Source organism: Rhinichthys klamathensis, unplaced genomic scaffold, assembly GCF_029890125.1.
Source record: "Rhinichthys klamathensis goyatoka isolate OS25496 unplaced genomic scaffold, OSU_Roscu_1.1 h1tg000261l_1, whole genome shotgun sequence".
Taxonomy (NCBI): Eukaryota; Metazoa; Chordata; class Actinopteri; order Cypriniformes; family Leuciscidae; genus Rhinichthys; species Rhinichthys klamathensis.
The window spans coordinates 210,596-236,660 of record NW_026606782.1 but is presented as its reverse complement, the minus strand read 5'-3'; the positions used below and the strand labels follow the sequence as shown (position 1 = coordinate 236,660).

The 26,065-nt window shown below is 37.0% G+C and overlaps 2 protein-coding genes across 6 annotated transcripts; one reads left to right on the top strand and one right to left on the bottom strand.

Moving 5' to 3' along the window:
- Window positions 1–3,297: 3,297 nt before the first annotated feature.
- Window positions 3,298–13,732, top strand: trpa1a (transient receptor potential cation channel, subfamily A, member 1a). 3 transcript variants are annotated; one of them, XM_056267481.1, is made up of 27 exons: window positions 3,298–3,420; window positions 4,576–4,726; window positions 4,830–5,005; window positions 5,123–5,230; window positions 5,523–5,631; window positions 5,719–5,864; window positions 5,963–6,099; window positions 6,182–6,230; window positions 6,313–6,412; window positions 8,198–8,298; window positions 8,487–8,656; window positions 8,825–8,989; window positions 9,125–9,239; window positions 9,720–9,886; window positions 9,968–10,058; window positions 10,141–10,200; window positions 10,270–10,368; window positions 10,444–10,514; window positions 10,589–10,742; window positions 10,832–10,921; window positions 12,042–12,211; window positions 12,323–12,452; window positions 12,554–12,736; window positions 12,828–12,896; window positions 12,987–13,091; window positions 13,226–13,335; window positions 13,422–13,732. In XM_056267481.1, the coding sequence occupies exons 1-27, from the start codon at window positions 3,298–3,300 to the stop codon at window positions 13,636–13,638; spliced, it is 3,366 nt and encodes a 1,121-aa protein (XP_056123456.1). In that variant the 3' UTR covers window positions 13,639–13,732. The 3 variants fall into 3 exon arrangements, with proteins under 3 accessions (XP_056123456.1, XP_056123457.1, XP_056123458.1); XM_056267482.1 differs by having other exon boundaries at window positions 3,301–3,420; window positions 9,125–9,242; XM_056267483.1 differs by lacking the exon at window positions 10,832–10,921 and having other exon boundaries at window positions 3,301–3,420; window positions 9,125–9,242.
- Window positions 13,733–13,888: 156 nt separating this feature from the next.
- dnajb6a (DnaJ heat shock protein family (Hsp40) member B6a) lies at window positions 13,889–25,431 on the bottom strand. 3 transcript variants are annotated; one of them, XM_056267491.1, is made up of 10 exons: window positions 25,263–25,431; window positions 23,065–23,150; window positions 22,787–22,896; window positions 21,277–21,333; window positions 21,038–21,154; window positions 20,777–20,926; window positions 19,247–19,436; window positions 16,104–16,174; window positions 14,316–14,456; window positions 13,889–14,229 (listed from the first exon to the last, which is right to left on the bottom strand). In XM_056267491.1, exons 2-10 carry the CDS (start codon window positions 23,130–23,132, stop codon window positions 14,162–14,164), a joined length of 972 nt encoding a protein of 323 aa, XP_056123466.1. In that variant the 5' UTR covers window positions 23,133–23,150; window positions 25,263–25,431; the 3' UTR covers window positions 13,889–14,161. The 3 variants fall into 3 exon arrangements, with proteins under 3 accessions (XP_056123466.1, XP_056123465.1, XP_056123467.1); XM_056267490.1 differs by having other exon boundaries at window positions 25,214–25,430; XM_056267492.1 differs by lacking the exons at window positions 13,889–14,229; window positions 14,316–14,456 and having other exon boundaries at window positions 15,369–16,174; window positions 25,214–25,429.
- Between the last annotated feature and the right edge of the window lie 634 nt (window positions 25,432–26,065).

Sequence of the window (26,065 nt, the reverse complement as noted above, 5' to 3'; positions counted from 1 at the left end):
CTGCACTTTCTCACACCCCTTCACCCTCCCTCCACTACAATATACTCAATACTTCCTGTCAGCATTCTTCTTGACAACTTTAACTGAGTGGGACAATAGTTCCTTTGGGATCCATGACAACAGAGAAACTGTCTCTTTCTCTGTATGTTTGAATCTGTAAGAAAAAACAAGTAGGCCTACTTTTACAGTAATTATTGTTAAAATTATGTCTTTAAAGTACTGTAAATGACACCTTATAATCTACAATGAAATACAGCAAAAGGATATAGAAGCCCCCGTGTGATTATATTTTGATAAATGGTTTTGTTATTTCTTATTTTTCACATAATTTTTGTAGACCCACATTAGGGTGTTTGTGTTACATTTCATGGTTAGATTTATTAAAACACTTTTTACAGTGATATGAGATTGTTGACCATCTGGGTTTTTTTGTCCCCTCTTTCTAAAAGAACCGGCCTCTGTCACTTTTTTTTTTTTTTTACTGGGTCATTTTTTTTTTTTTCATATGAAACATTTATTTTTTGGTCATTCTTGTGTCTCAAACTACCAAGCTAGACAGGAAACAGTTTAAAGCTTTCTACATTGTGCCACTAATGCCATTGGAACAAAACCGTAAGGCAGATGGTCACCGTCTGTCTGGTCTGAGAAGTCTCAGTCACTCAAACTGTACATCACTGGTGCACCAATGGAATAAAACAGATGCAAGGACACCACGATGTCTTGGGTGTTGATTTTGATCAAATAGAGAGACAAACCTATTGTACCTGTAAACAATAGAACCAACTGAGGTGGTAAAGGTTCACCCAAATCTCTCACAACGCAGAGAAAAATCTGAGATTATGGAGAGAAACTCAATACCATCTAGTCTCTGAAGAGAGAGAAAGAGCGTGTAATTAGTAAGAGCAAGATGAATTGGCACGAAACACGTGATGTAAATATAAATAAATAACTATGAAGTATATACTGTAAATACATTACATTATGTATTTTATATATAATTAATGACAATGTTAATACTCAAATTTAAATATGAATAATACGTTATAAATGATTATGTCTGCAGGGTATTAGCTTCAGGTTATGACTTGGGACTTCTGATGCTTCCATGTAAAGTCCTGGTGTGCCAGAAGCGCACGCTGTTCCTGTCTGCATCATGCATCCTGCTATTAGGTGCTGGATTGTCCCAGGAGGATCGGCCCTATTGATTTAGAGCTGAGTGCTTGTTCTTGTCCTGATTAGAGCCTCTGTGCTTTCCATCGGTCCTGCTATTTTAAACCAATTTCCCAAAGTCAGCCATACCAGCTACAGTATCTGGCAGTGGTATATCCCATTGAGAGGGTTGTCTTCCGATGGCACTTCCTAAATTATTTTGAAAATCTCCCTTAGATTTGAGTTAGTCCCTTGGACCTTCAACACTGTGGGCCATGTGTTTTCTGTTTCAATCAGGATGCTTGGACCCTGTAAAAATATAACACAAATATGCCTTTCATTCTTGGCAACTGAATATATTTTTGAAGGAAAATATTTTTAAATGTAATTGAACAGAATGTACAAAAATAATGAATCAAAAGCATACAGTAGTTCATGATATTTTTCAGACAATGAATAGTTAAATGTGATAAATAATGTGATGACGTTCAGAATCCTATTGATTGTCTTAAGTGGTGATAATAGAAAAATGTCTGTTTATTCTTTTTAGATTTATGGATCATAGAGGTATTTTACCTTTAGATCAGTAGATCAAAAACAAAACAAGCTTATTCCATTTCTTATCACACATCTGCAAATGTTTATAACAAAGATAAGATTAAATCATAAAACTGAGAATTCTCAAGTAACTAGCTATTGAAAAGTTTTACAGTAATTTTAAAACTTGAGTAAAGGAACTGAACTGGACTGTGCAATCATGAGAAGGAAATTCTGAAATTCAAAACTGTTTTTTAAGTAACTATATGCAATGTTTATCATGTTAAAATCTATCTTCAAATCATTATAGATATTATAAACCTCCAATATTGGTTTTAAAATTCAAAAACATTTTATGACTTGGTGTCTCTATTAAAGCAAACATCCACATGTTACTAAACATCACATGCTCGTATGAGCTGTTTGCTTCATCATTTCTTAATCCTCATTTAATTGGTTAGTTCTGCTCCAAATGAAATGTTTGAAATGAATAAAACAAGTTTTTGTCATATTTTATGGAGAGTGATTCCGCGTGTATGTCTACACGCCGTTAAATGTCCGAGCGAAACGAAGCAAAATGTAGATCTACATCTGGGGAGCGATATTTTTTTCCCTGGATGGTAGGGGAACACTCATAAATGGTATTAACCCCAGTGACGGGTAGGTTTAGGGACGGGGTTGGGGTAGGTCATATATCTATATATACAGTAATGTAACGTTAAGTCAACGGCGTTGATAAACACGCTGAAAAGCAATTATGCGTGTTGATAGCACGCCAAAAATGGAAATACGAATTGGCGTGTCATACATACGCCATTTCATGAGATCAGTCTGGGAGAGACTACAATATTTTATAGCTGGAGATGCTTTAGTTTTACTGCTCACAAATAATGCTTTTGATGAGGTCATGAGCAATAATGGCCCATGAACACAATCAGGGGGTTTATGCCTCTGCAGTCCCAACAGGAAATGATCTTAGACCTGAAGCGGACCACTCTGATGCTAATATGTAACCCTTTAACTCCTAAATCCTTGATTGATATTTACAAATCTCACAAGTAATGCTTCAGTTATTGAATTAGCTGAAAAAAAGAAGGTTGATGTAAATAAAATATAATTATAACATGTATTATACAGAATCACAATTATATCATCTCATACATAAACCTTAATAATGTAATGTATCTAGTGGAACTTGATTCTCAGCTTCCATGAGCTTACATTTTTGCTCTTTTCTAAGTGCCCGCAAGTCTCATTAGGAGCCGGCTGGTTGCATCAGAAAAATAGTAAAGGCTCTATCCCGCTCTCTCACTCAGTGAAACAGTGTAATCTGATAACCAGGACACATCTAACCACACTATAAAAACCCTCTCGCTAATAGCAAAGAAGCCACATACAAGCCAATATAGAGGAGAATCCAAATGGGTAAGAATGGGCCTCATCAAAAGCCTCTTCAACTTTTTCATCTCGTGTTGTTTATATCTGATGTTATGATCTGTTTCATCATTTATTCTTTTGTTTGAAGCTTGTGTGTTTGAAAGGCAATCAGGCAATGCTTTTTTTAACAATAAAGGGCACATTTTCTCTTGTTTGTCATGGTCCTCTTACAGGATGACTAAAAAATGTGCTGAAATGACACACATCTCCAAAACAGAGTCAAAATCTAGACAGCAGTCATTTGACAGTGTCATGGATGGGGACGAGAGCAACCAGATATCTGCAAATGTGTTTGAGGTACTCTGCTTATCTAAATTCACTTGTTTATTCAGAAAGTTTGGAGTCAGCAAGATTTTGCAATGTTTATAAATGTCTAATTTTGCTCAACGAGGCGGAAAAGATTTGATAAAAGAATACAATAAAAACAGCAATATTGTGAAATATTCTTACAATTTAAACTGTCTGTCTTCTATTTTAAAATACACTGACCGGCCGCAAAAAAGTCGCTGTTTGGATTTAACAAGGCAAATGCTTAAGAGTATATGATTGGATAATTATTGCAGTGATTATTATGTTTGTCAATGACAATGTCAAGATTCGTCAGGCTCAAATTGTCAAAGAATGGTTGGGATGGAGCATGAAGAATCAGTTTCACACATGAATTGGCACCTCTGAGTCCAGACCTTAAATTCATCTTTGGGATGTGCTGAAGTAGACTTTACAGAGTGCTTGACTCTTGCATTGTCAATACAAGATCTTGACCAAACATTTATGCACCTCTTGATGAAAATAAAAGTTGTGATGCCATTTCCATCATGAGGCACATCAATATTTGGTCACGATCTTCAAGCACTCTGTAAAGTCTACTTCAGCACATCCCAAAGATGAATTTAAGGTCTGGACTTAGAGGTGCCAATTCATGTGTGAAACTGATTCTTCATGCTCCACCCCAACCATTCTTTCACAATTTGAGCCTGACAAATCTTGACATTGTCATCCTGGAATATGGCCATGATGTGTCTTCCTACATGGTGGTTTAAGAAATGAAAATGTATTTTAAAATGTAGTTTATTTCTGTGATGGCAAAGCTGAATTTTCAGCAGCCTTCACCCTCAGAAATCATTCATGCAGCTCAAGAAACAAGTGTTGAAAACAGTTCTTTGCTGCTTAAAATATTTATGGAAAACATTATATATTTTTGTCAGGATTCATTTTGCAATTGAATGTTCTTGCTGAACAAAAGTATTGATTTCTTTAAAAAAAAACTACTGACCTCAAACTTTTAAATTGTATAGTGCAAACTTAAAGTGTAACAAAATATTTTCAGAAAGAGCAAATTCTGTGCCATTCATTTCAGGTGTGTTTAGTTTCCCCTGTCTGGTAGTATTGTGAGGACAGCTTGTGCAGGTGGTCTAATGTTCCTCATGACTGAATTTTAAACTCTGTTTTCAGTGGGCTAAGCAAGGAAACGCAGTGGCTCTGGAGAAGCACTCCAAGTACTTGGACATACGCGATCACATCGGTGCCAGCCCACTGCACTACGCCTCATCCAAGGGATATTTTCGCATCATCAGACATATTGCGCAGGTCATTGGACAACAAGGTAATAGAGCCACACCTTTAGACATGTGTTTGAGCTTGAATTCATGACAAAATATCTGTTGCTGTAAATAAAATAAAACAAAAAGTCATTTTTGACACTGCAGAGCTCAATGCCAGGGATGAGGAGGGGAATACACCTCTTCACTGGGCCGTGCAGAAGGACCAGCCAGGGATCTGCTCTGTGCTGCTGACTCTGGGAGCAGATCCTAACATCCTAAATAACAGCCAGCAGTCGCCGCTACATACGGCAGTCAGCCTGGGCAAAAATCTGGTGGTAGAGGTGGGTCATTCTGCTCATAAGATCTTCAAACACTAAAGCTCATAGTCGTGTGTTTCACTGGAAGAAACATACCCCTCTCCATGTAGCTAACATGATTATTCTTTTGGGTTTACTTAGCAACTTGTCTCACATAAACAAACTGATGTGAACCTGGAAGGGGACATGGGAAACACCCCTGTCATTTTAGCTGCTTCTTTGGATAACCATGAGGCTCTGGTTATATTGGTAAGTTGATTTTGATTTTAAATCAGTGGTGGGTGAATGTTTAAGTTCTATTATTTGAATAGAAACATCATTATATTCAAGTATAAATCTTGCACGCATCAAATCCATGTTCACCCACCATTGTTTAAAAATTAAATTTAATAATAATATAAATAATAATATAATCTTATTGTACTATACACGCGCACACACACACACACACACACACACACACACACACACACACACACACACACACACACACACACACACACACACACACACACAAATCATTGTAACCTCTCTCCTCCAGTACAAACATGGTGCAAAGTTCTGTCATCAGAACAAACTTGGACTTTTTCCAATTCATGCTGCTGCTTTTTCTGGAGCTAAGAAATCCATGGAGGTCATTCTTCTGAAAGGTGAGATGTTGCATCACTGAACCTGAAACATTATATTACATAGTAGTACCTACAAATCCAGTGTCTTGTATTTCTCATTTTTCACAGGAGAAGAAGGTGGTCTGTCCATTGACAGCCATATAAACTATGTGGATAAATCTTGCAGCAGTCCACTCCACCTGGCTGTACGTGGAGGGAATCTCGACATCATTAAACTCTGCATTACATATGGAGCAAAAATTGATCAGCAGCAGGTAAAAGAGGATCTTGTCATGAAAATGAATACCGAGAAAGAATCAATTCTAATCAATTCAATTCTATTTTCATTTGTAACATATTTTTCTCTTTACAGTGTGATAAATCCACTGCTCTCCACTTTGCATGTAGTCAAGGTGCCATTGAGGTTGTTAAAGTCATGCTCTCGTCTTACCATAAAGTGTGTGACCTTATCAACATCACCGATGGGGCCAACCAGACACCTCTACATAAGTACTTCAGCTTTACACATTAAACAAGACTAAACAAGGCTAAACAAACTAACATAACTAACATATTTATTTTCCATTTGCAGAGCAGCGATTTTTGATCACTTTGAACTCTCCGAGTACCTTATATCACAGGTATGGCAAACGCAGTTGTTAAATGAATAAACTATATGTGATATACTGACAGTTACTGTAAACCCGGGCATTATTGTTCCAGGGTGCTGACATTGACTTTGTGGACTGCAAAGGCCATTCTCCACTCCTTCTGGCAACAAGTTGTGGAGCATGGAAAACTGTCAATCTACTCCTCTCCCATGGTAGGTAACCTTAATAAATTATTATTTTTATTTATTTTTATTAATAATAATAATAATAATAAGGGCTGGGTATTGACACACATTTCACAATTCAATAAAATTTCGATTCACAAGCTTGCGGATTGATTCGGTTCCGATTTTTATTCAGTTCGATTCAATCTCGATTAATTGGGGTATGTATCAGTACAGTATGTGGCAAATTTTCTTAAGGAAAAAAAAAATATCCCTCAACTAAATGCTGTAAACTCCACAGGGAACCCCATTGGTATATTACTATAATGGTTATTATAGGCTACTTACATTTAAATTACACATAAGGACATTTTTTTATAATAATGTTACAGTAATTACTTTTTAATGACATAATTGCGTTTCTACTTGTTTTTTGAAATATAAACATTTAACTGGCTGTCGTAAAAATATTATAGATTTATCGTAGGCTAAATACAATGAAATAAAAAATATTTTAAGCTGTTTTATTTACATCTTTCCGCGGTTGAAACACTGATTGAGCGATTACACGAGACTTGATACAGATTTCGGTAAATTGTACTGTATCTTTCAACATACCTTCTGGTGTTTATTTTGTGCTGTAACTTGTAGTAAAGCGGAAGCGATGATCAGTTGCCGCTTGAGGCAACAGCGATCATGCGAAATTAAAGAGCGGCAAAACGGTATTAAAGGGTAACTCTTGCCAAAATCGAACCGGTAACGCTTCCTTTTACAGTCCTGTTACCCATGATATTATTAGCCAGTACTTTCTAGGTAAGTAAACTGTAAGTACACGTAATTACTGTACTGTAAAAGGAAGCGTTACCATCGAACCTAGGCTCTTTTTGTTTATCTACCCGAGTCAAACTTTTGTGTAAAAGCATGATTAGAATGGAAACGCCACTTTTAAGATTGGCCGTATTTTCGTTTTAGGTAAAAATGCCTTTTGAATGGGAGTGCATTTCTATGATAGCATCAAAATCGCAGTTTTTAAAACAATAAGAAGACTTGACACAACATAAAACTGTGCTCGAAGTATCACTAGGGCCTCTACACATGAACTTGAGCATTGAATTCATTATTTGTGTATGCCTACACAAAGTTTACTCAAAAGAAAGGTTTTGTACGACTCACTTTATCAGTTAGTGTTTCCGGTGGCTGGAATTTTGTCAGGCAAAAGTAGTCGATCTCCGAATGCAACGTAATCAATGAACTGACTCCATATGAGGAAATGTTATGAACTTGTAATTTCACTAACGACAAAACAAAAAATGATCCGTGAATGTATATGGAAACAAGCTTTAGGAGCTTTCTATCTACTCTCCTGATGTTACGTTGCATTCGGAGATCGACTACTTTTTCGAAGGCTGGGTCTTTTTAACCCAGCCCTAAACATGATTATTTGTATGATAATTTCCTATCTTATAACAGTTTCCCCTTTTGACTCCAAGTAGACAACAATATTTGAAGGCCCTGCTCCTTTTTTTTTTTTACAGAAATTAGGATGTTAAAATAAGTAGCCTAACTAAAATAATTATAAATTAAATAAAATTGTAGAATTCCAGAAATTTAGGGATGAATTAAACTAAGAAATATTTTGATTTGTATTTGTTTAAGCTTATTTTAAAGCTTGTTTGTCTTATTTTAAAACATTGTAAAATATACTTTTAGGCACCAATGGATGTTTGCTGAGATCCCACCTCTGGTTTAGAACCACTGTCTTACAATATTATTTATTATAATAATCTAAATAAGAATAGCATGTACAAGCTGATGAATCTGTTTGTTTTATAGGAGCTGATCTGAAGAAAAAAGACACATCTGGATGCAACTTCCTGCATCTGGCCATCCTGCAGCCCAGGGGTCTGAAAAACCTGCCAACAGAGGTACTGCAGGTAAAACGTACAGGGCTTTAAGAGCCCGTACCCATCTTTCACTGTAGTTCTCTTTCCCACAGCTTTTCTATAGGGATCCAAAAGGAGAAGTCACTGCTGCCCTCTACTGTTAGTGTCATTAAAAAGAGGTAGAACTATGTAGAAGACTGTGCAAAGTTCATCGTGAGGCTCTTTTGGTTTATCCACAGCACGAGAGTGTGAGAAAGCTCTTTAATGATGAGGATATTGAGGGCTGCACTCCTCTCCATTACGCCTGTAGACTGGGAATCCCAGAGTCTGTGAAGAACATGCTGGGATTAGAGGTCTCGCTGGACCAAAAGTGCAAACAGAAGAAATCTGCACTTCATTTTGCAGCCGAGTAAGTCTGTTGTCATTGTGAAGATTCAGAAATGGCAATAAGAAAAGGCATTTGCATTTGCCAATCTCCTCAACAATTTGAAGGAAAGCTGCAGTTATATAGGCCTACAGACAGTAGCCTATAGCCTAATACTTGTAGTTATGTGCATCATTTTCTGTATCTGTTGAGATTTGGGAGGATCAACACATGCCACAGGATTCTGGAGATGGTGTCAGACACCAGACTGCTGAATGAGGGCGATGAGAAAGGACTGACACCTTTGCATCTGGCGTCGCGTGGAGGTCACGTTAAAGTAGTTGAGCTTCTCCTACGCAAGGGGGCGCTGTTTCACAGGTACGAGTGATTGCACAATTCACTTTTTGTCAGGAGTAAAAGAAACAACCCTGCTTTACACAGTTTCAACATGATCCCAATGAGCAACGTAAAACTCCTTAAATCCTAATGCGAATCATGTATATTTTGGTTTAGTGACTATAGAGGATGGTCATGCCTGCATCATGCTGCATCTGAAGGATACACACAGACCATGGACACTTTGCTGACGTCAAACATCAAACTTCTAAACAAAACCGATGGAGAAGGAGTAGTCTGTCTAATTTGCTAAAACACTTATGACACAACTTGGTCATAGCTACTGATTTACATTGGGGTCCAAACGTCTGAGACCAGCTTTAATTTAGCATTTTTAAAATCTAATTGATTTTTTTTTTTTTTTTTTTTTAGTAGTAGTAGTGAATGAGGCTGAATAATTTTTTTTAAATGAATTTCAGAATATTGTAGTATTTGTTTTGTCCTTTTTATTTCTGAAGAATCATGTGACACTGAAGACTAAAGTAAAAATGCTGAAAATTCAGCTGTCATCACAGGAATAAATTACATTTTAAAATATATTAAAATATAAAACTTATTTTAAATTGTAATATTATTTCACAATATTACAGTTTTTCTGATTTTTTTTTTTTTTAATCATTTTTAACTTACCGACACTAAACATGATTATTTTGGGAACACTTACAATGAATATATTACTGATGGTGTTGCTCTGAATGCTGATCTCTTGTAGAACACCGCACTGCATCTGGCTGCTAGAGCAGGTCATGTGGCAGCAGTAAGACTTCTGTTATACAGAGGGGCCAAGATCGTCCTCAATAAGAATGATGCTTCTTTCTTGCACGAGGCTGTACATAATGGGAGGAAGGAGCTCACTAACACTGTGATTGAGAGTGACAGGTCAGCTTAACCATTATTTTTTATAAATGTTAGAAATGTCTTTTCCAGTTTCTTCATTTATCTCATCTTTGATGAATACAGATGTGAAGAGGCGATGACAACGTACAAACCAAACTCAGCAAAACGCTGCATTGTCATGGACATGATTGAGTTTCTTCCAGAGTCCTTTAAAGTGAGTTTTAACTGTTGCTTATGCCCGGCACTTAAATTGAAGGTTTAACACTCTAACCAGCAAAGCAATGCAATTTCCCCAGCATCTTCTAGACACTTGCATAAGGGAATCAGAGGAAGATGTGAACAGCACCAATTACTATGTAAGTTTCCTTTCGTATTGGATGTTTAAAGTAGCAACCTCTTCAACTAACACCTTGTATGTTCACCAGATTGAGTACAACTTCCGGTGGCTTCAGCATCCACTGCAAAATCTTAAAAAAGCAGGCATGAAAAAAGACACCACCTACAAACCTCTTAGTGCATTAAATGTAGGTATATGTAGGCTATAATGATACTGTATTTTCATTGTGAACGGGCATGTTCATAAAAGGTCTCCCCTACAGGCTATGGTGAAATTTAATCATGTCAGCTTGCTGACCCACCCAGTCTGCAAGAAATATTTGGAGATGAAATGGTGAGTATTTGCCATTATATTTGCCATTTTTGATATCTCAACATCCTGAGTTTTTGGAACCCCTTTTTCTACAGGAATGCCTATGGGATCAAAGCACATCTGCTCAATATGACTGTCTATGCGCTGGGGGTGTTTCCTTTAACTTATCTCATTGTGAACCTGAAGCCCACATTGGTCACTGCAAGAAATGTCACATCAGTCAACATGGTCTGCACTTCCATGTACAAGGTACAGTAATACGAAGGCAATTCATGAAAAAGATGTTGTGACACTGTATACATCAAGAAACTGATGCAAATTCTCTTTAATTTACACAGCAATCATATGTAACAACAACATGCATGCTCTTGGTTCTTGTTATGAACATGTATGCAGTTGGGAAAGAGATCCTGCAAATTTTTCAACAGGTTTGTTTACGCTGCACGAACTATTGTCAATCTTACCTGTATTTTGCCAATTAAAAAAAACCCATAAATAAATGCAGCCTGTGAGGGAATCAGTCAGAGAGGCTCATATAAATACTGATCAAACCATGCTTGCAACCAACTTGATAAATGTATAGCTATTTATGATAATTATTATCCCGTGCACAGGTGATCTTGATAATTAATAACGTGTTATAGCCTCGCAGCGTCATACTGTATACTGTATACAGACACTTGGCAATTATAAGCATTAAACATGATATGAGTGGAGAGCTCTATTCCATCTAACATTTACTCACCATTGTTGTGTAGATTAGAGGAACTCCATCCTCCTTATTATGGTAAATTCATATATAGCCCTCAAGTTTAGTCATGCGTTTAGTCAACGTTAACGTGTGTCATTACATTTTTTGGCAAGATGTGAAAGTTTCTTTTCACCTGCTGTCGCAATAAAGTGATACTTAAAGCGGATATGCTTGAATGGTTAATGAATTATTGGTTATATTATGTGAAAAGAGGCTAATTTCATTTAGCTCCATTTTCGCCCCTATTATGGACAGAAGCATATGATGCTGCATCATTTGAATATTAATTCTAATTGGTCAGTGGAGTAGCTAGACTCAAAAAAAGATGTAATCCTTTTTTCAAGATTTACATTTCAATTAAGAGCAAAATTCCATAAAATTGAATTGAATAATTCATGATATGAATAAATGGTAAGGATTCAAATTTTTAAATAGAGTAAAAAAAAAATAGAGCTTAATAAAACATTTTGTGTAAATGTTAATGGAACAAGGGAATGGATCATTTAGTTTGTGATTTGTATTTATAAAATTTAAGTTTAAGACTAATACAAAATATTAATTGAAATGCGTAAATCTTGAAAAAAGTACACTTTTTTTGTGTAATAAGAAGCACGATTTGACTACATCGTTAAAAATAAATAAAACAAAAATATCATATAATACCATTGTGAGGCGCTCCTCATCTTCCCTAGACTCCTCTGACGACTTAAATCTCTCCATTTAATCAGTTTGAAAATATTTGCATCCTGAAAGTTCAAGTATGCGCAAACATTTTAACCGTGGCTTGTTTTTGGAAGCGGTTGAATTATTTGCGAGATCCGTCAAACTACATGGACTGGTCCGCTGCGATCTGTGCTCTGCTGTTCGTGGTGCCGTTGCTGATGAACGCCAAGAGTTCCTGGCACTGGCAGGCAGGAGCACTGGCAGCTCTGGCCTCCTGGATAAATCTCCTCCTCTATCTCCAGCGGTACATATTGGACTAGATGACATTTAATACATCCACAGAACAGAATTATGTAACAGAAGCATTACATAACATTTTTAAGGACTTACCATCTGTATGCTCCCGTGGCTGTAGGTTTGAACGGATTGGTATATATGTGGTCATGTTTCGGGAGATCTCACGGACACTGCTGAGCATTATATTGTTGTTCTTCTACTTGATATTGGGATTTGCTTTGTCCTTCTATGCCTTGATGATCGAACAGGTGAGCATATGAGTGTTCATAAATCATCGCTAAACGTAAAAACGATTAATTTGGGAAAACTAGCTTTAAAGCCCAATTTAAAATATGAATTTACTTTACAGCAACATTTTGGAAGGATGTTCCTGTCACTGCTGCAGACCTTTGTCATGATGGTTGGAGAAATCAACTACCAGGACAATTTCCTGAAACCCTACCTGCAAGGAGACCTTCCTTTCCCAAACTTGACATTGGCCATCTTTATTTGGTTCGTCTTACTCGTGCCTATTCTTCTCATGAACCTTCTGGTAAGTCCAAAAGAAAACACGGTCTGAATTGAATATAAAACAACAGTCCAGTGTGTCTTTTTACAGTCAAACTCGTGTATTTTGAGTTTAGATCGGTTTGGCTGTTGGTGACATAGCAGAGGTTCAGACAAACGCGTGTTTGAAGAGGATTGCAATGCAGGTGATTCCACTCAAACTCTCTAATATTGTGTCCTAATAAAAATAAGAAGTCATTTCTCCCTAAAAACAATGGTTTACGGTCAATCCACAGATTGATCTTCACACTAATCTGGAGGAGAGGCTTCCCTATTGGTTTATGAAGCGGGTGGACCAGGTCTCCATCAGAGAATTCCCAAATAGATGCTTCAGAGGAAAGGTCTGACAACACGATAATGATAAGAATATGTTGATGTTTCAAAAGGCAATGCAATGATAATTGTGCAGTAAGTTCACCTTGGTGAATGCAATTTCCACCAGCTATTAAAGCTGATTTAATGTGCTTGTGTACAGAAAAGATGGTTTTTCAGTGGGAATGAGGTGAGGAAGTCCAGGACCCGTCTCAGTCCTACCAGCCACCAGTTATCTCCACTGGAACGGGAGCTAACCAAACAGAAATATAGGTAACACCAATCGAGTTATTCAATTCGAGTCCCAAATTAAACCCAATAGCCCTTCATGTCAGACCATGTGCTGTGCAACTTCTCAGGCTGAAGGAGATATCAGAGACTATGGAAAAGCAACACAACCTGCTAAAGCTCATAGTGCAGAAGATGGAGATCAGCTCAGAGGCCGAAGAACATGACGGACCCCCGGTCTTTCAGGAGCTGAAAGAGAAACTCCTCAGCAAGAGCAAATGGGGTCCGTTGCTCAGGGCAGTGACCGCCAGAAAGAAGCGAGCCTGCAGTTTCATAAAAACGTCATGAACACAACATTGTTTCAACGGAATTGTTGTATTTACTCAGAAACTGTGATGACATGGCTAATATTTCTCAGTATGACTTTACGTTTGTACAACAATCAAGTACCAAGCATTTAGCATTGTGTCTACATTATTACTATAAATTCAACCAAAGGTAAAACCTGTTTTATTACTGGAAAAGCAATGTAAACTGGTTGTTCATTCATTAATAAATTGTGTGAATCATGCGAATAAGAAATGCTCGCTTGCACATATTTTCATTAAAACCATTCATCCTTTTTTTTTTATTTTGGTATCAGTCACAGTTCTTCAGAGCAGTGATCATTTACTGTTTGTAATACTTATTGAATAGTAGCGGCAGAAAATAAATTTAAAAAAATTATAAATTGTAACTTTGCATCCAAAAAAATAACAGATAAAAAAACAAACAAGAAAACGCTAGGGTGTTTTTCCGACCTCGACACAGAATATCCACAGCTACAGTATGTCAGACTATCAGTACTACGAGTTCAGATGCAGCAACAAATTTAGGACTCTTTGGCCTTTTTGGTCTCTCCCTTCACCGTCATTCTCTTCCTCTTGACTCCAGTTTGCTCTGTTGGGATACATAACTTTTAAGTATCACAAGCATCATGCTTGAGCTCCAGGAATCTGACACGATATATGAAATGGGCTTCTGACCTTTGCCTGCAGTTTTATTTTGCTCCTCTCTCTGAGCTGACTGCCTTGCAGAGTGTGAGGAGGAGGATGAGGAGGAAGAGGAGTCAGGAAGCTCCTTCCTCTGTCTGTGACCCTCCAGCATGCCCATCTCCTGGGCTCTTCCTAGAGAGAGGGGTGCGGTTTAGTTTAGAAACTAATTAAATAAGTGTAATAATATCTGCCTTTAATTTAAAAAAGATGTTTTGCAGACCTATTACACTATCTATTACCAGTCAGTTTTCCCCAAACTGTTTTGATGGTGATAATTCTGCACTATGCATACTATACCTCTGACATCCAGAGGTAGAGATGCATTTAGAGAGCATAAAACAAAATCACAAAACTTGTTAGTTTTGTTAGCCATGCATTCTGGTAGCACTGCAGCCAGCTTCATTTGGCAGGCGAAAGGCATCGCATCGATGAAAGGCAGTAAACAGCAAAGAAATGTTGTTCTACATAATAGAGAATTCAAGACAACTTTAACTGATAAGTATCCCTAATTTAACAAAATATATTCATTATTTAATAAAAGTTATCCACTCTTTACAACTTAAAAAAAAGTAAAGAAATTACACTTCTTCTGATCACTTTACATTTTTTTGATTAATAATAGTAAGAGTGTTACATTATAGCACAGTTTATTAATGTACATTCAAATAGTTAGAAAGTTGATTTCTTTAATACGTTTTCATTTCGGAATGTACATTACGTAACTCTGTACTATCACATGATATTTGTTAATGGCTTAAGAAAGTTACTATTTAAGGAAGATAAATTGCCCCCTGTCCGCATTGTTTCTTGTTGGAATATACTTGATCGATTATGATCTGCTTGAAGTTATTAATGGTCATAAATTTAAGTCTCATAACAATATCGCTCACTCTAAACTCCAGAAAACGCAGAATAATCTAATCATACTTTGTTATAAAAGAGTGTTAGTATAAAACAAGCTGCAACACACTCCCTTAATGATTGGATTTGGAAGAAAATCAAAGATCACTCTCAGTTAAAGCAAAACTACATAGACTGCAGAGCTGCCACATCCCCAAAAAGGATGAAACTCATTTATTTAGGTTCAAATTATTTTACAAAGTACACAAAGTTCCTTGAATGGTCATAAATCAGTTATATTATTAACTCGGGTTCTCATCAGGTTATTTAGTAATAACATTACAACTATAAACAACATTTGTTGTCTTACATGCAACAATGAGGGAAAAAAACATTTTCATTAATTAAAAATATTAAAATTGCATATCAGTACAATGGATCTAGCACTCTACCAGCATTTACAAATGTTAAACAAACGAATCAGACAAGTTGCCATAGAGTTTGAACAGCAAGTTACATACTCCAAATCCACACTCAGTTGGTAAAGTCATGCACAAAGCACAATTCTCTTTTCCTTTTAGGCCAAAGCACTATTCAAAAGGCAATGTGCAATCATGAGGACACGGCAACACAAAGTGCTAGCGGAAAGAAAAACTAATCTCACATTATGGTCCCAAATAAAAGTAAAATTACACGCATCCTGCGCAAAATACTGACAGTCCTCATTTATAAATATATAAACCAAAAAATTGTTCAGAAACAACAGTCTAAAAATTAAACAAGGGAGGAGAGGGGGGAAAACAACAAACAGGCAACAACCAAAAAAAAACGCAATGTACAGACATCTGAACGACAGTACTAACATTGTTTGAGCTCAAATTTGTGCTGAAAGGGCTCCATTATCTTACTTGTGTTCCAATCGCAGGAGCTGTTCCTTACCATTTATGGTTAGAGATTTTAACTGTCCATCTTCTTCCACTTCTACCCGTTCCTGTCCATTCTCAACGATTCTACAGAAACAAATTAATACCACATCTATGAATTACAAAAAAGAAACATTTGTAGGGTTGGGTATCGTTTGAATTTTAGCGATTCCAATTCTTATCAATTCCCAGTTTATATTCCAATAAGGTAATAAGTATTGTTTGTTTTGTTTTTGCAAACATTAATTTTTGTTGCTGAAAAAAAATTAACAAAAATGTGCAGCCTAAAGAAAACTTACACAAGCAAAAACTACTAGCATAACTAATGTAAATTAAAAAATATATTAAAGACAAGTAAATAGTCAATAATTAAATAAAAACAAATCAGCAATAGTAAAAATAAAAACAACTGAACAAAGATACAAATGAATCAGGGTTTTAAGTTGTTCAGGTAGGTGCACTGCAGTCTTCACTTTATAAATAATATCTAGTTTAATCCTAGTGCTGGGTGGTATGAGCAAAAATCCATATCACGGTATTTTTCTAAATTATACCGTTTTCACAGTATATGACGGTATTTTATTTTTTCAAGCATGACTGGTGTTAACCACATTTTCAAAGTGTTTACAAAAAGGTGCCAGCAGGAGGCGCTGTCGTCAGAAACAGTTGTTTCCCCGGTAACAGCTGTACACAAAGCAGCTGCATTCATAAACACTGCTTTATCAGGGTTATTAAAGATTAAATGAAAATATTGAAACTTTTCTAAAAGACAGTCAGTTCCCTTCAACGATACAATTATATAAAAACACCCGCGTCGCGTTTTGACTTTGAAACGTGCAGTGCTCAAATTTATTCAACGATATCAATGCCAACCACAAATACATTTTCCATAAGGATGTGTTGATATTGTGAACCAATGTATGGGAAACAATATAATTTGACAGCTATCAATTATCGTTTAACCCATCCATCTTCACCGTCACGTTTAGTAACACATACAGCTGTGCCCTCACCACAGTGCAGCAGTGAAAAGAGACCCTCTCAAATATTCGTGCTGCGCCGCGTTCCGAGCGTTGTTTAAGCGTCATACACCGGTATTGCCGTATATTAAAAATTCATATCATAACAAAAATAAAAAAATGGTATTCGGTATGAACCGCCCAGCACTAATTAATCCTTATTAAAGTTACAAAAGTTATTCAGTCAAGATTAGTGAGTGCTATTTCTTCTTTTTCTTTTGTTCTTTGATTAATATTAATGACGCATATGGCAGCAGTATTTTGCCGGATAGGGTTGTAGGCTAGTTTCAGGCTATGTAGTTGGTATAATGTTTTTTTTTTTTTTTTTTTTTACATCTTAAACGTAGGGCTGGGCGATAAAACGATAACGATAATTATCGCGATATAATTTTTCTCGATAAAACGATATCAAGAGGTCGATAAATGTTCGATAATGTGTATGCGTCAAAAGCGGAACGAAACTCATCCGCCACACGGACCGTTTATCCGCTCGGCTCAAAGTCCAAACGGCCGCGCAGACCAAGGGGGTAATCCATCGACCGGAAGTTGAAGCCGGCCGGGTGCCGCCATGTTGTAGCAGAACTTCACTTGCGTTAGCATTTCCATTGACTCCCATTCATTTTGGCGTCACTTTGACAGCGAACAACTTTACATTTGAGGCGTTTAAAGACTCTATTTGTCCATTATTTATTTCTAAAGAAACACGACAATGTATAAAGGGCTCCATTACCTTTTATGTCACATTGTGGCCCCGTAGAAACAGATTTAGTAAAAATAGGCTAACGATTGCGTCATAACCACTCGACTCTCTGTCGCGCTGTACAGAAATTACCGTACAGACAGGAGGAGAAGCTCGCAGGCAATCGGGGGGACGTCCCGTCAAGGGAGAAGCCCATAGATAATGAGTCCATAAAAGCAACGGAATACTTACTCCTGCTCACTCACGCCAAAGAGCTCTTTGCTCAAGTTCCCCGTCTCTGCAAGATTAACGTTGGCAATTTTCACGCACAGCTACTAGAAGATTAACGTCTGTCAGACAGGTTGCTCACGTCATCAAGCTTAGTTTGAGTCGGTTTGAGTCTGCGCGTCAGGAACAGAAGTGCTCAAAAATCGCTAAAAATGGGCTTCAACTGTCTCAACTGAGTTCCAATGAGATGGCTCTGTCCACTTCTTATACTGTCTATGTTTACTCTGATCGTCTCGCTCACGAGATCCAGTGAGAAGCGCTTAAGTTCAGCGAAGAACACAAATGTCCAGTTTAAAGGCAGATGAAACACCGCTGACAAACAGGAGAAACACTGCGCAGCGAAACAGTCAGAATCTGAATTGATACTGAATCCATTTAGCCTACCATGGATTTACTGTAACGTTAGCCTAGTAATATTAACTGCACCATGAAATGTGGGATATACATATTGAATTGTATAATATTATTAATGTAGACAATGTATTAAATGACTAATGGAATATAATTACAGTATTTAATAATGTATTTAACTGTTAGGCTACTGTTTTTCATACAAATACCATAGAAACCATAAAGTTACATTTTGCCATGATAGTGAGGTGCTAAGTTATAGGCTATACCTGGCTTTATCTGTGGTTATCATGATCTAAATGCATGATACTGGATGACCAATGGTTAATTTTAATAAAACTCAAACAGTCAGAATATTACATTTTACCAAATAAAAATGTGGTCCTTAAAAAAAACAAAAAAAAAACAGATGTTACTGTTTTTGTTAATGAACATAAATTTAACATAGTAGCATTCGCTTGAGTTAGGATGTAGATTTACTGTCAACTCACTGTCAAATATGCATTTCGAGACAAAACATGTAATTTGAATATTGCAGCCTGCACTGCAAACTGCTGAAGAAATATTTTTCTTTTCAGGTATTTATTTTGTTAAGGAAAAATGACAAATGTTTGAATGTTCTACCTCAGATTTTTAAAACCACAACGCTCTGGTTTATACAACTTTCACTTAGGAGCCTTTAAACTTGAAAGAAATAAAGATTTGACATTTATCGTGATAACTATCGATATCGACTGATATATAAAAAATTATCGTGATAAATTTTTTTGGCCATATCGCCCAGCCCTACTTAAACGTATATATAAAAAAATGGGTGCCTACCTTTTTGTAGTGATTTTCCTCCCATTGATGAATTTAGTGGAGGTTGAAACAGAGCGGAAGCTGCCCATGCCTCCGCCTCCACCTCCACCTCCGCCTCCACCTCCACCTCCCCCTCCACCAAATGAAGTTGAAGAAAATGAAGAGAAGCCACCTCCTCCTACTCCTCCCATATGCCCAAAAGGCGTGAAACCTACAGTTAAAATAAAATTATATATATATATATATACGTATGTATATATGAAGAGCTCTTTTCCAAAACGCAATAAACGCCATTTAAAAAAAAAAATTGTTTGTCATGTCATTTTGCTGTGTGCTGAACCTATTCACTACTCCAACGTTTCATGCCAAATCGCTATATTTCCTTGTTTAAAATGTACTGCAAGATGCAGTTCCTTTCCAAACCGCGATAAGCGCCGAACCTATTTTTAGACTAAACGCGATACATCCTCTCAACGAATCAGAATTCGGCGAGCGTTCTAAGCAATCCAACAGGGCGGCGCTCTGAACAGAGGTTTGTTTATGTTCATTCATTCCTCAAAATGAGTGCTTTAAACTGTGGTAACCAGGGTTGGCAACTCTCAGGCATCTGGCGTGACACTCACGCTTTCAGCATCAATCTCACGCTCTCATGTCCATTTTTCTCCCCTCCCAATCCGTTAATATTCTGTTGATGACTCGACTACCACAGCATATTAATGACAGGCAGGGACTTGGAGTGGCAATCGGGAGAGTCGGTACTTTTCCCGGTGGGCCGGTAGTGTTTCGAGGCCACGAGGGCCGGTCTGATAATAGTTATACATTGCAAGTTCTTAGCAACACTGGTGTGCGACCACTGCCCGCTGGTCAAACTGTGCATAAATGCATCGATCCGCAAATTCTGTTTGAGTTCTTAAATGGTCTAGTGGTAGATCTTTTGCCAAGCGTGTCAGAGGTTACGGGTTCTAATCCGCACTCGTATAGTTTTTCTTTTTCGCTCATCCAAACAGAATATATTCATCAGTGGTTACAGTCTATCTGACAATGCAGGCCTGAGTGATTAAGAGTGATCCATGCTAGTGATGAAGATTTTGAATGTCATCATTGAATATTTTTAATAATTCGTTTTTTCATGAGCCAAAAAAACATTTTAACTGGATAAATTGAATATTCACAAAATGTGTGGGTTTAGGTAAAAAATGTAATTTTCCTGAAAACTATTGAAATGAATTTATAGCGTTTTGGAAAAGAGCTCCTCATATCTTTATCCATAATATTCATGTTAGTCAGCAAACATTTGCACAAAATTCTATGAAAACATGTTTAATGGCACCAAAAATACAATTTCAGTTTTAATTGTTGTAGAGTTTTCCTGAACAACTATATAGTCTTGAAGCCTGTGAAAGATATCATAATCCCTGATGTGACTTTTAGTACAAGTTTCTGGATTATTAGACAGGATTTGGTTTTAATTTTAAGCAGTTTTATGTTTGCCCTTTTGCATCAATTGAAAAGATTTTAAAATGAAAAGTGGACATATTTGCAACATCTGACCTGCATCAAAAGATGAAAACCCTGCCCCAAAAGGTGGGAATCCTCCAAAGCCTCCAAAGAAGGACCCTCCTGTCCGGCTCCTGCTCATGCCCCGCTGGTGGGGGTGCCGCCGACCGCCACCAAAAAAGTCATTGCCAAACGGATCTCCTCCTAAAAGATAAAAAAAAAAACAGATTAGCATAAAACAGTTAAAGAACTGCCTAAAAAAACTGCTCTGCCATTGAATGCTCACAAAAAACAGCGAGGTAAATACAAACTCACCAAAGAAGTCTGCAAATGGATCTTGTCCACCAAAAAATTCCCTGAAGACATCCTCTGGATTGCGGAATGTGAATCCAAAGTGGTCGCCATTAAAGTGCCCTCTTCCTCCTCCTCCTCCTGTCCAAATGATAAAGTTACAGGTTTAAACATGGTACACTGACATCATATTGCCATATTATTTATAAACATTTATTTAATCCAAAATAAGAATTTGACCAAAAATATCACTGTTGTATTACCTCCACCTGGTGTTAAGCCTTGTTTTCCATACCGATCGTATAAGTTCCTCTTGTTTGCTGAAGGAGAGTAAAGCAAGAGATAAGCAACTACATCATGAGTCATCGTTCATTTTTTGGAATTGGAGAAAATTAACACACTAACATTAACCTCTGATCACAACCCCTCCTTCTGAAGGAGTGTCTCAAAAGTGCAGTCCATGCAAGGCTGATAAGGCTGGGAGGTCCATAATGGCACACGGAATGTTTTACATGTTTGTTTAGCATGCGATTTTCTACAATTTGTGTACAATCAGCTGTCACGTTTGGCTTAAGAAAAAAAACAACAACAGCTGCTGTTACTGCTAGCACAAAGAGTAGGGGTGATCAATTTACACTGGACGTGAGGAAAAAAAAAAAAAAAAAAGACACTGGCCCTCCAGGACTGGATTTTAAGAGTGTTGTATTATACAGTTTTAACATGGCACCCTAAAGGATAATTTAATAAAAACCATGTCATTTATAAAGAAAACAAGATGCTGAGTTTATCGAGAACAGCAAAGTATATAGGGATGTACACACAGGATGCATTCCTGTGTTATTTTTGTACATGTTTACACCTGGTAATAGAGATGTGATGGTGATAATATTCGCCTTGTGACAACACCGGTAATACCGGTTTCATCGAGCGGGGGGTGGGGGGGAGGGGGATGTAAAAATTGTTTTACATCGCTTATAAAAAGCTGGTGCAGCAGTATGCACTTCACTTAAATTAGCGTCAATTCGCTTTAAACTTTTTTTTTTTTCGGTGCCGCGGTGGGCAAGTGATGGAACCGGTGTTGCGACTGAACACCGTGTAAGACCGGTAACACCGACTATCGTAGCAAGCCTACCTGGTAACTATGCGTTTTTAGTGATCGGATAGCTATTTGATTTGTTAAAAACGTTCCATTTACACTCGCCCACATAAATGCGTCTCCGCAAAACGGATATAAATTCGATCTTCAATTACCGTGCTATACGCAAATTTAGTTAACTTCAACAGAACCAACAGATATGAGCTGCAAAGACCACAAAAGGAGAGAGAGCACTGGTAAGATCATTAAGTCGTACTACTTTTAATGAAGAAAAGTGTTGAGCGTCTGCGACTTATTTTCAGTTTCATTTGTGCATTTGCATTGGCTTGCTCAACTACTCATCTCAGCGATGCGTGTTACAGTAGCGCTGTCATATCGGACTATAACGTTCATGCTCTGACATTTATTTTTTAAACATTTTGGGAGAAGTAAAATTTACACGTGGTTTCAGCAAACAGATGCATTTACACTTGTCCGGTTTTGTGGTTTGAGTGATCGGATTTAAATCCGTCTCGAAAGCATTTCGTAGGGCCTTTACACCTGGTCTATTCACGATCGGATAGCTATGAGTAGATGCGTCAGTTATGGTCGTCGACTGGCCTGAACCTTTCTAACACATGCCCTGGGCCACCCTTATTGTTGAACCCTATTTTAGTCAGTTGATTGTTAAGACTTACCATCAGACAGGACTTCATAGGCCTCTGAAAGCTCCTTAAACTTCTTCTCTGCGTCCTCCTTATTATCTGGGTTCTTATCTGGATGCCACCTCAGAGCTAGTTTCCTGTAACTGTAAGGGAAATACAGCATGACAAATGAGACTAGACAGGCAAATGATCATATTTAACACCACTGGAAAAAAGTGCTACTATTTTCAACAGCTTAACTGTTTAATTTTGAATAACAAGCATTGTTGAGGATGTAAAGAGGACTAAATTAAACCAAAGATGAGGCTTACGCTTTTTTGATGTCATCTGGAGATGCATTTTTCTGCACTCCTAGAACCTGGTAATAGTCATCATCCATGGCCACAAACTACAATGACTGGAAAACAAATGGGGGATAAATAACAGCAACAACAAAATAATAATTAGCACATACCTGCAGGCACTTTAACCACTATCATATCAGATGCATTTCTATCGCCTCTAAAATATCTACAAGATTAAAACTTTACTGAAAAACCTGACGTACACAATCTTCCACATGCCCTTTGCCCTCTGATTGATAGCTCAGTTTTAGTATGAGAAGAACTATCAATTTGAGTACTTTTTAGCTATTTACCAATAAAAATGTCCACCTTCAGGGTACGGTACATGTGACTTTGGTGTAAAATCTTTAATGAATTGTATAAAGTAAATATAAGAATAACTTTTATATTGTTATTACTGTTTCAAGAGGAACATTTACTACAATTAAAACATGGCTTTGTATTGAATTGCATTATAAGTTTTGCCCCCTCTCCCATATAAAATGCCTCATTCATTCAGTCATAAAAAGCCTGATCTATCATCATGATACAGAACAAAACACGTATGCAAAACTTTTTAAAAGTATTTTATCTCAAAGGTTCAATAAACTTTCAAAAATGATTTCTCAGACTATTATTTCTCGTCAGACTTTACAGCTTAAGACATTTTCCACGTAATATGTGAAAGAACTAAACATAAAGGCTCAAGAAGAACAAATAAAGAATAAATTAATTAATAAAATGAATACACAAATCATAGGACGCTCAAATTTGCACAATGCCCTGTATTTAGTAAGGGCAACAAATGTAATCAAGTTGTCTAAAACCTTATTTCATTTAAAATAAGGAATGAATAAAAAGATTTTTAAAAAGCCCAAAGAAGCTTAAAAATAGCCCACGACTGACGGTACAGCCAAAAACAAGTTTTTTCAGAATATCAACCAGGTTTACTTGTCTCATTACCATACAAATGTACACATAACATGATGACATAAGGAAAATCAATGTTAACTGCAATTTGACCACCTGCCTGTTACAGTAAATACAATAGATTTCTTTCAAGCTGAATTCATTTTTGATCTCTTAGTAATATAGGAAAAACATTAATAATTGTATATATGCTTGGTGAAAAAATCTGGTGTTTGCATGGGTCCATGCAAATAATAAAGTAGTTCTCGATTTGATTTGGATTTGCACCAAATTGAAATCACCCTGTGAGTCAGTCACATTTCCTCACAGCAGCACCTGCTACTACCAGGCTGGTTTCATTTCAAATCCATCATAGCATGATGTCCCAGAATCAAGCTCAGATCTCATTCATGTATGACAAACATCTTGGGGCATTAACTGCATGTTATGGGTTTGTTTTCTCACAGCTAAACCATCAGGGAAACTGCTGAGTGTTGTTAAGGATGTATGTGCAAAGTAAGAGACAGAGAGCTGCTAACAAAATAATAAAACATACATTTATGAAAATAAGCTATGCATTTTGGTGCAGTACAAATAGACAGCAACTAAAATACACTGAATACATGTAGTAGACGGATAGTTCACCTTAAAAACTAAATAAATAATAATAAATATATAAAATGTAGTGCACTTGAAACCTGCATGAAACCTGCACTTTCTAAAGTGGAACACAAAAGGTGACCATTCACTTCCATTGTCTGGACAAAAGATGCAATGCAAGTGAACAATGACTGAGGCTGTCATTATGAAAAGCATCATTTTGCGTTTCACGGCAGATAGAACATCATCAACCAGATTTGGAACAAAATGAAGGTGAGTAAATTAACAAAGACTGTTCATGTTTGGGTGAACTATCTCTTTAAAGCTACGCTATGTCAACAAGCTAGCCAACCACGGACAATACTATTAACACGTCCCATTAATGTTCTATTTATGAATAATTAAAACCGTTTTTTTGTGTGTTTTTTTACCCACAGCAGACCAAACCGTCAAAACAACGATATACCTTGCTTTTATTCATGTTTCCACCTGGCAACCTTGTCATCTTTTAGATGAGCTAACTAGCTAGCAACAATGCTATGATCTGGCGAGCAGGAATTATTCATATTTATCTCATAAAGAATAGCTCTCACGTAAGCCTGGAAAACATACTGAACGCTTAACATACCTTGTGTTTTAACTGCCAGAGGCAGCTGCTCTGTTTTTGGTCGACTAACCTCAGCCTGTGGGACGCTGTATTGAGCTGATGTGACAAGCAACGAAGCGTCCGGAAACAACACGAATCCTCTGGTTTTTGCGAGGATTAGACGTCACGTCCTGTTTGAGGTATTCAAAGCATTCGCACCTTTGGCTCCAGCTAATCGGACGGTGCTTTTTCGGTTTCGACTGCTGTATGAAAAATACTGGCAATTATTGTCGCTGTAGAATTGTTCAACAATAAGTTGATTATTATGCAATAATCTCTCTCTCTCTCTCTCTCTCTCTCTCTCTCTCTCTCTCTCTCTCTCTCTCTCTCTCTCTCTCTCTCTCTCTCTCTCTCTCTCTCTCTCTCTCTCTCTCTCACACACACACACGCACATACACGAATACAAACTATGAAAATACATAACAGCAAATAAGACTTATGTCTGAAACCACTATAACAGAAAAAGTGAATTAAATAAGCCATTTTTCTACTTAAACAAGTTTATTTTCTGAGAGTCCTCATGCAGAGCCGTTGCAACACACCCATAAACGATAAATTACTTGAACTCATGGAGAGCTATAGGCCTATAAAATGCCTTTGATGACAAAACTCGATCACATAATTCTTTATATTTATTTTTATCAATCATTGGGGAGAGGCGTAGCCTACTGGGTCCCTCTGCTGGCTTGTTTTTGCATTGAGCTTCGCAGGTGCACGGAGTTCAATTAAGACAAGACATATCAAATAATAAAATAAAATATTTCCTAAAATAAAATTGTTTTTAAATATAAAGTACAAATATATTATTTAATTGCAAAATGTCCATAGCAGAAT

Coding starts and splice junctions, on each gene's coding strand:
- trpa1a (XM_056267481.1), top strand. CDS start 3,298: ATGACTAAAAAATGTGCTGAAATGACACACATCTCCAAAACAGAGTCA. Junction 9,240..9,719: donor ACAAAACCGATGGAGAAGGA/GTAGTCTGTCTA, acceptor GATCTCTTGTAG/AACACCGCACTGCATCTGGC. Junction 10,201..10,269: donor TGAACAGCACCAATTACTAT/GTAAGTTTCCTT, acceptor TATGTTCACCAG/ATTGAGTACAACTTCCGGTG.
- dnajb6a (XM_056267491.1), bottom strand. CDS start 23,132: ATGGATGATGACTATTACCAGGTTCTAGGAGTGCAGAAAAATGCATCT. Junction 21,155..21,276: donor AGGCTTAACACCAGGTGGAG/GTAATACAACAG, acceptor TCATTTGGACAG/GAGGAGGAGGAGGAAGAGGG. Junction 14,230..14,315: donor AAATAAAACTGCAGGCAAAG/GTCAGAAGCCCA, acceptor GTATCCCAACAG/AGCAAACTGGAGTCAAGAGG.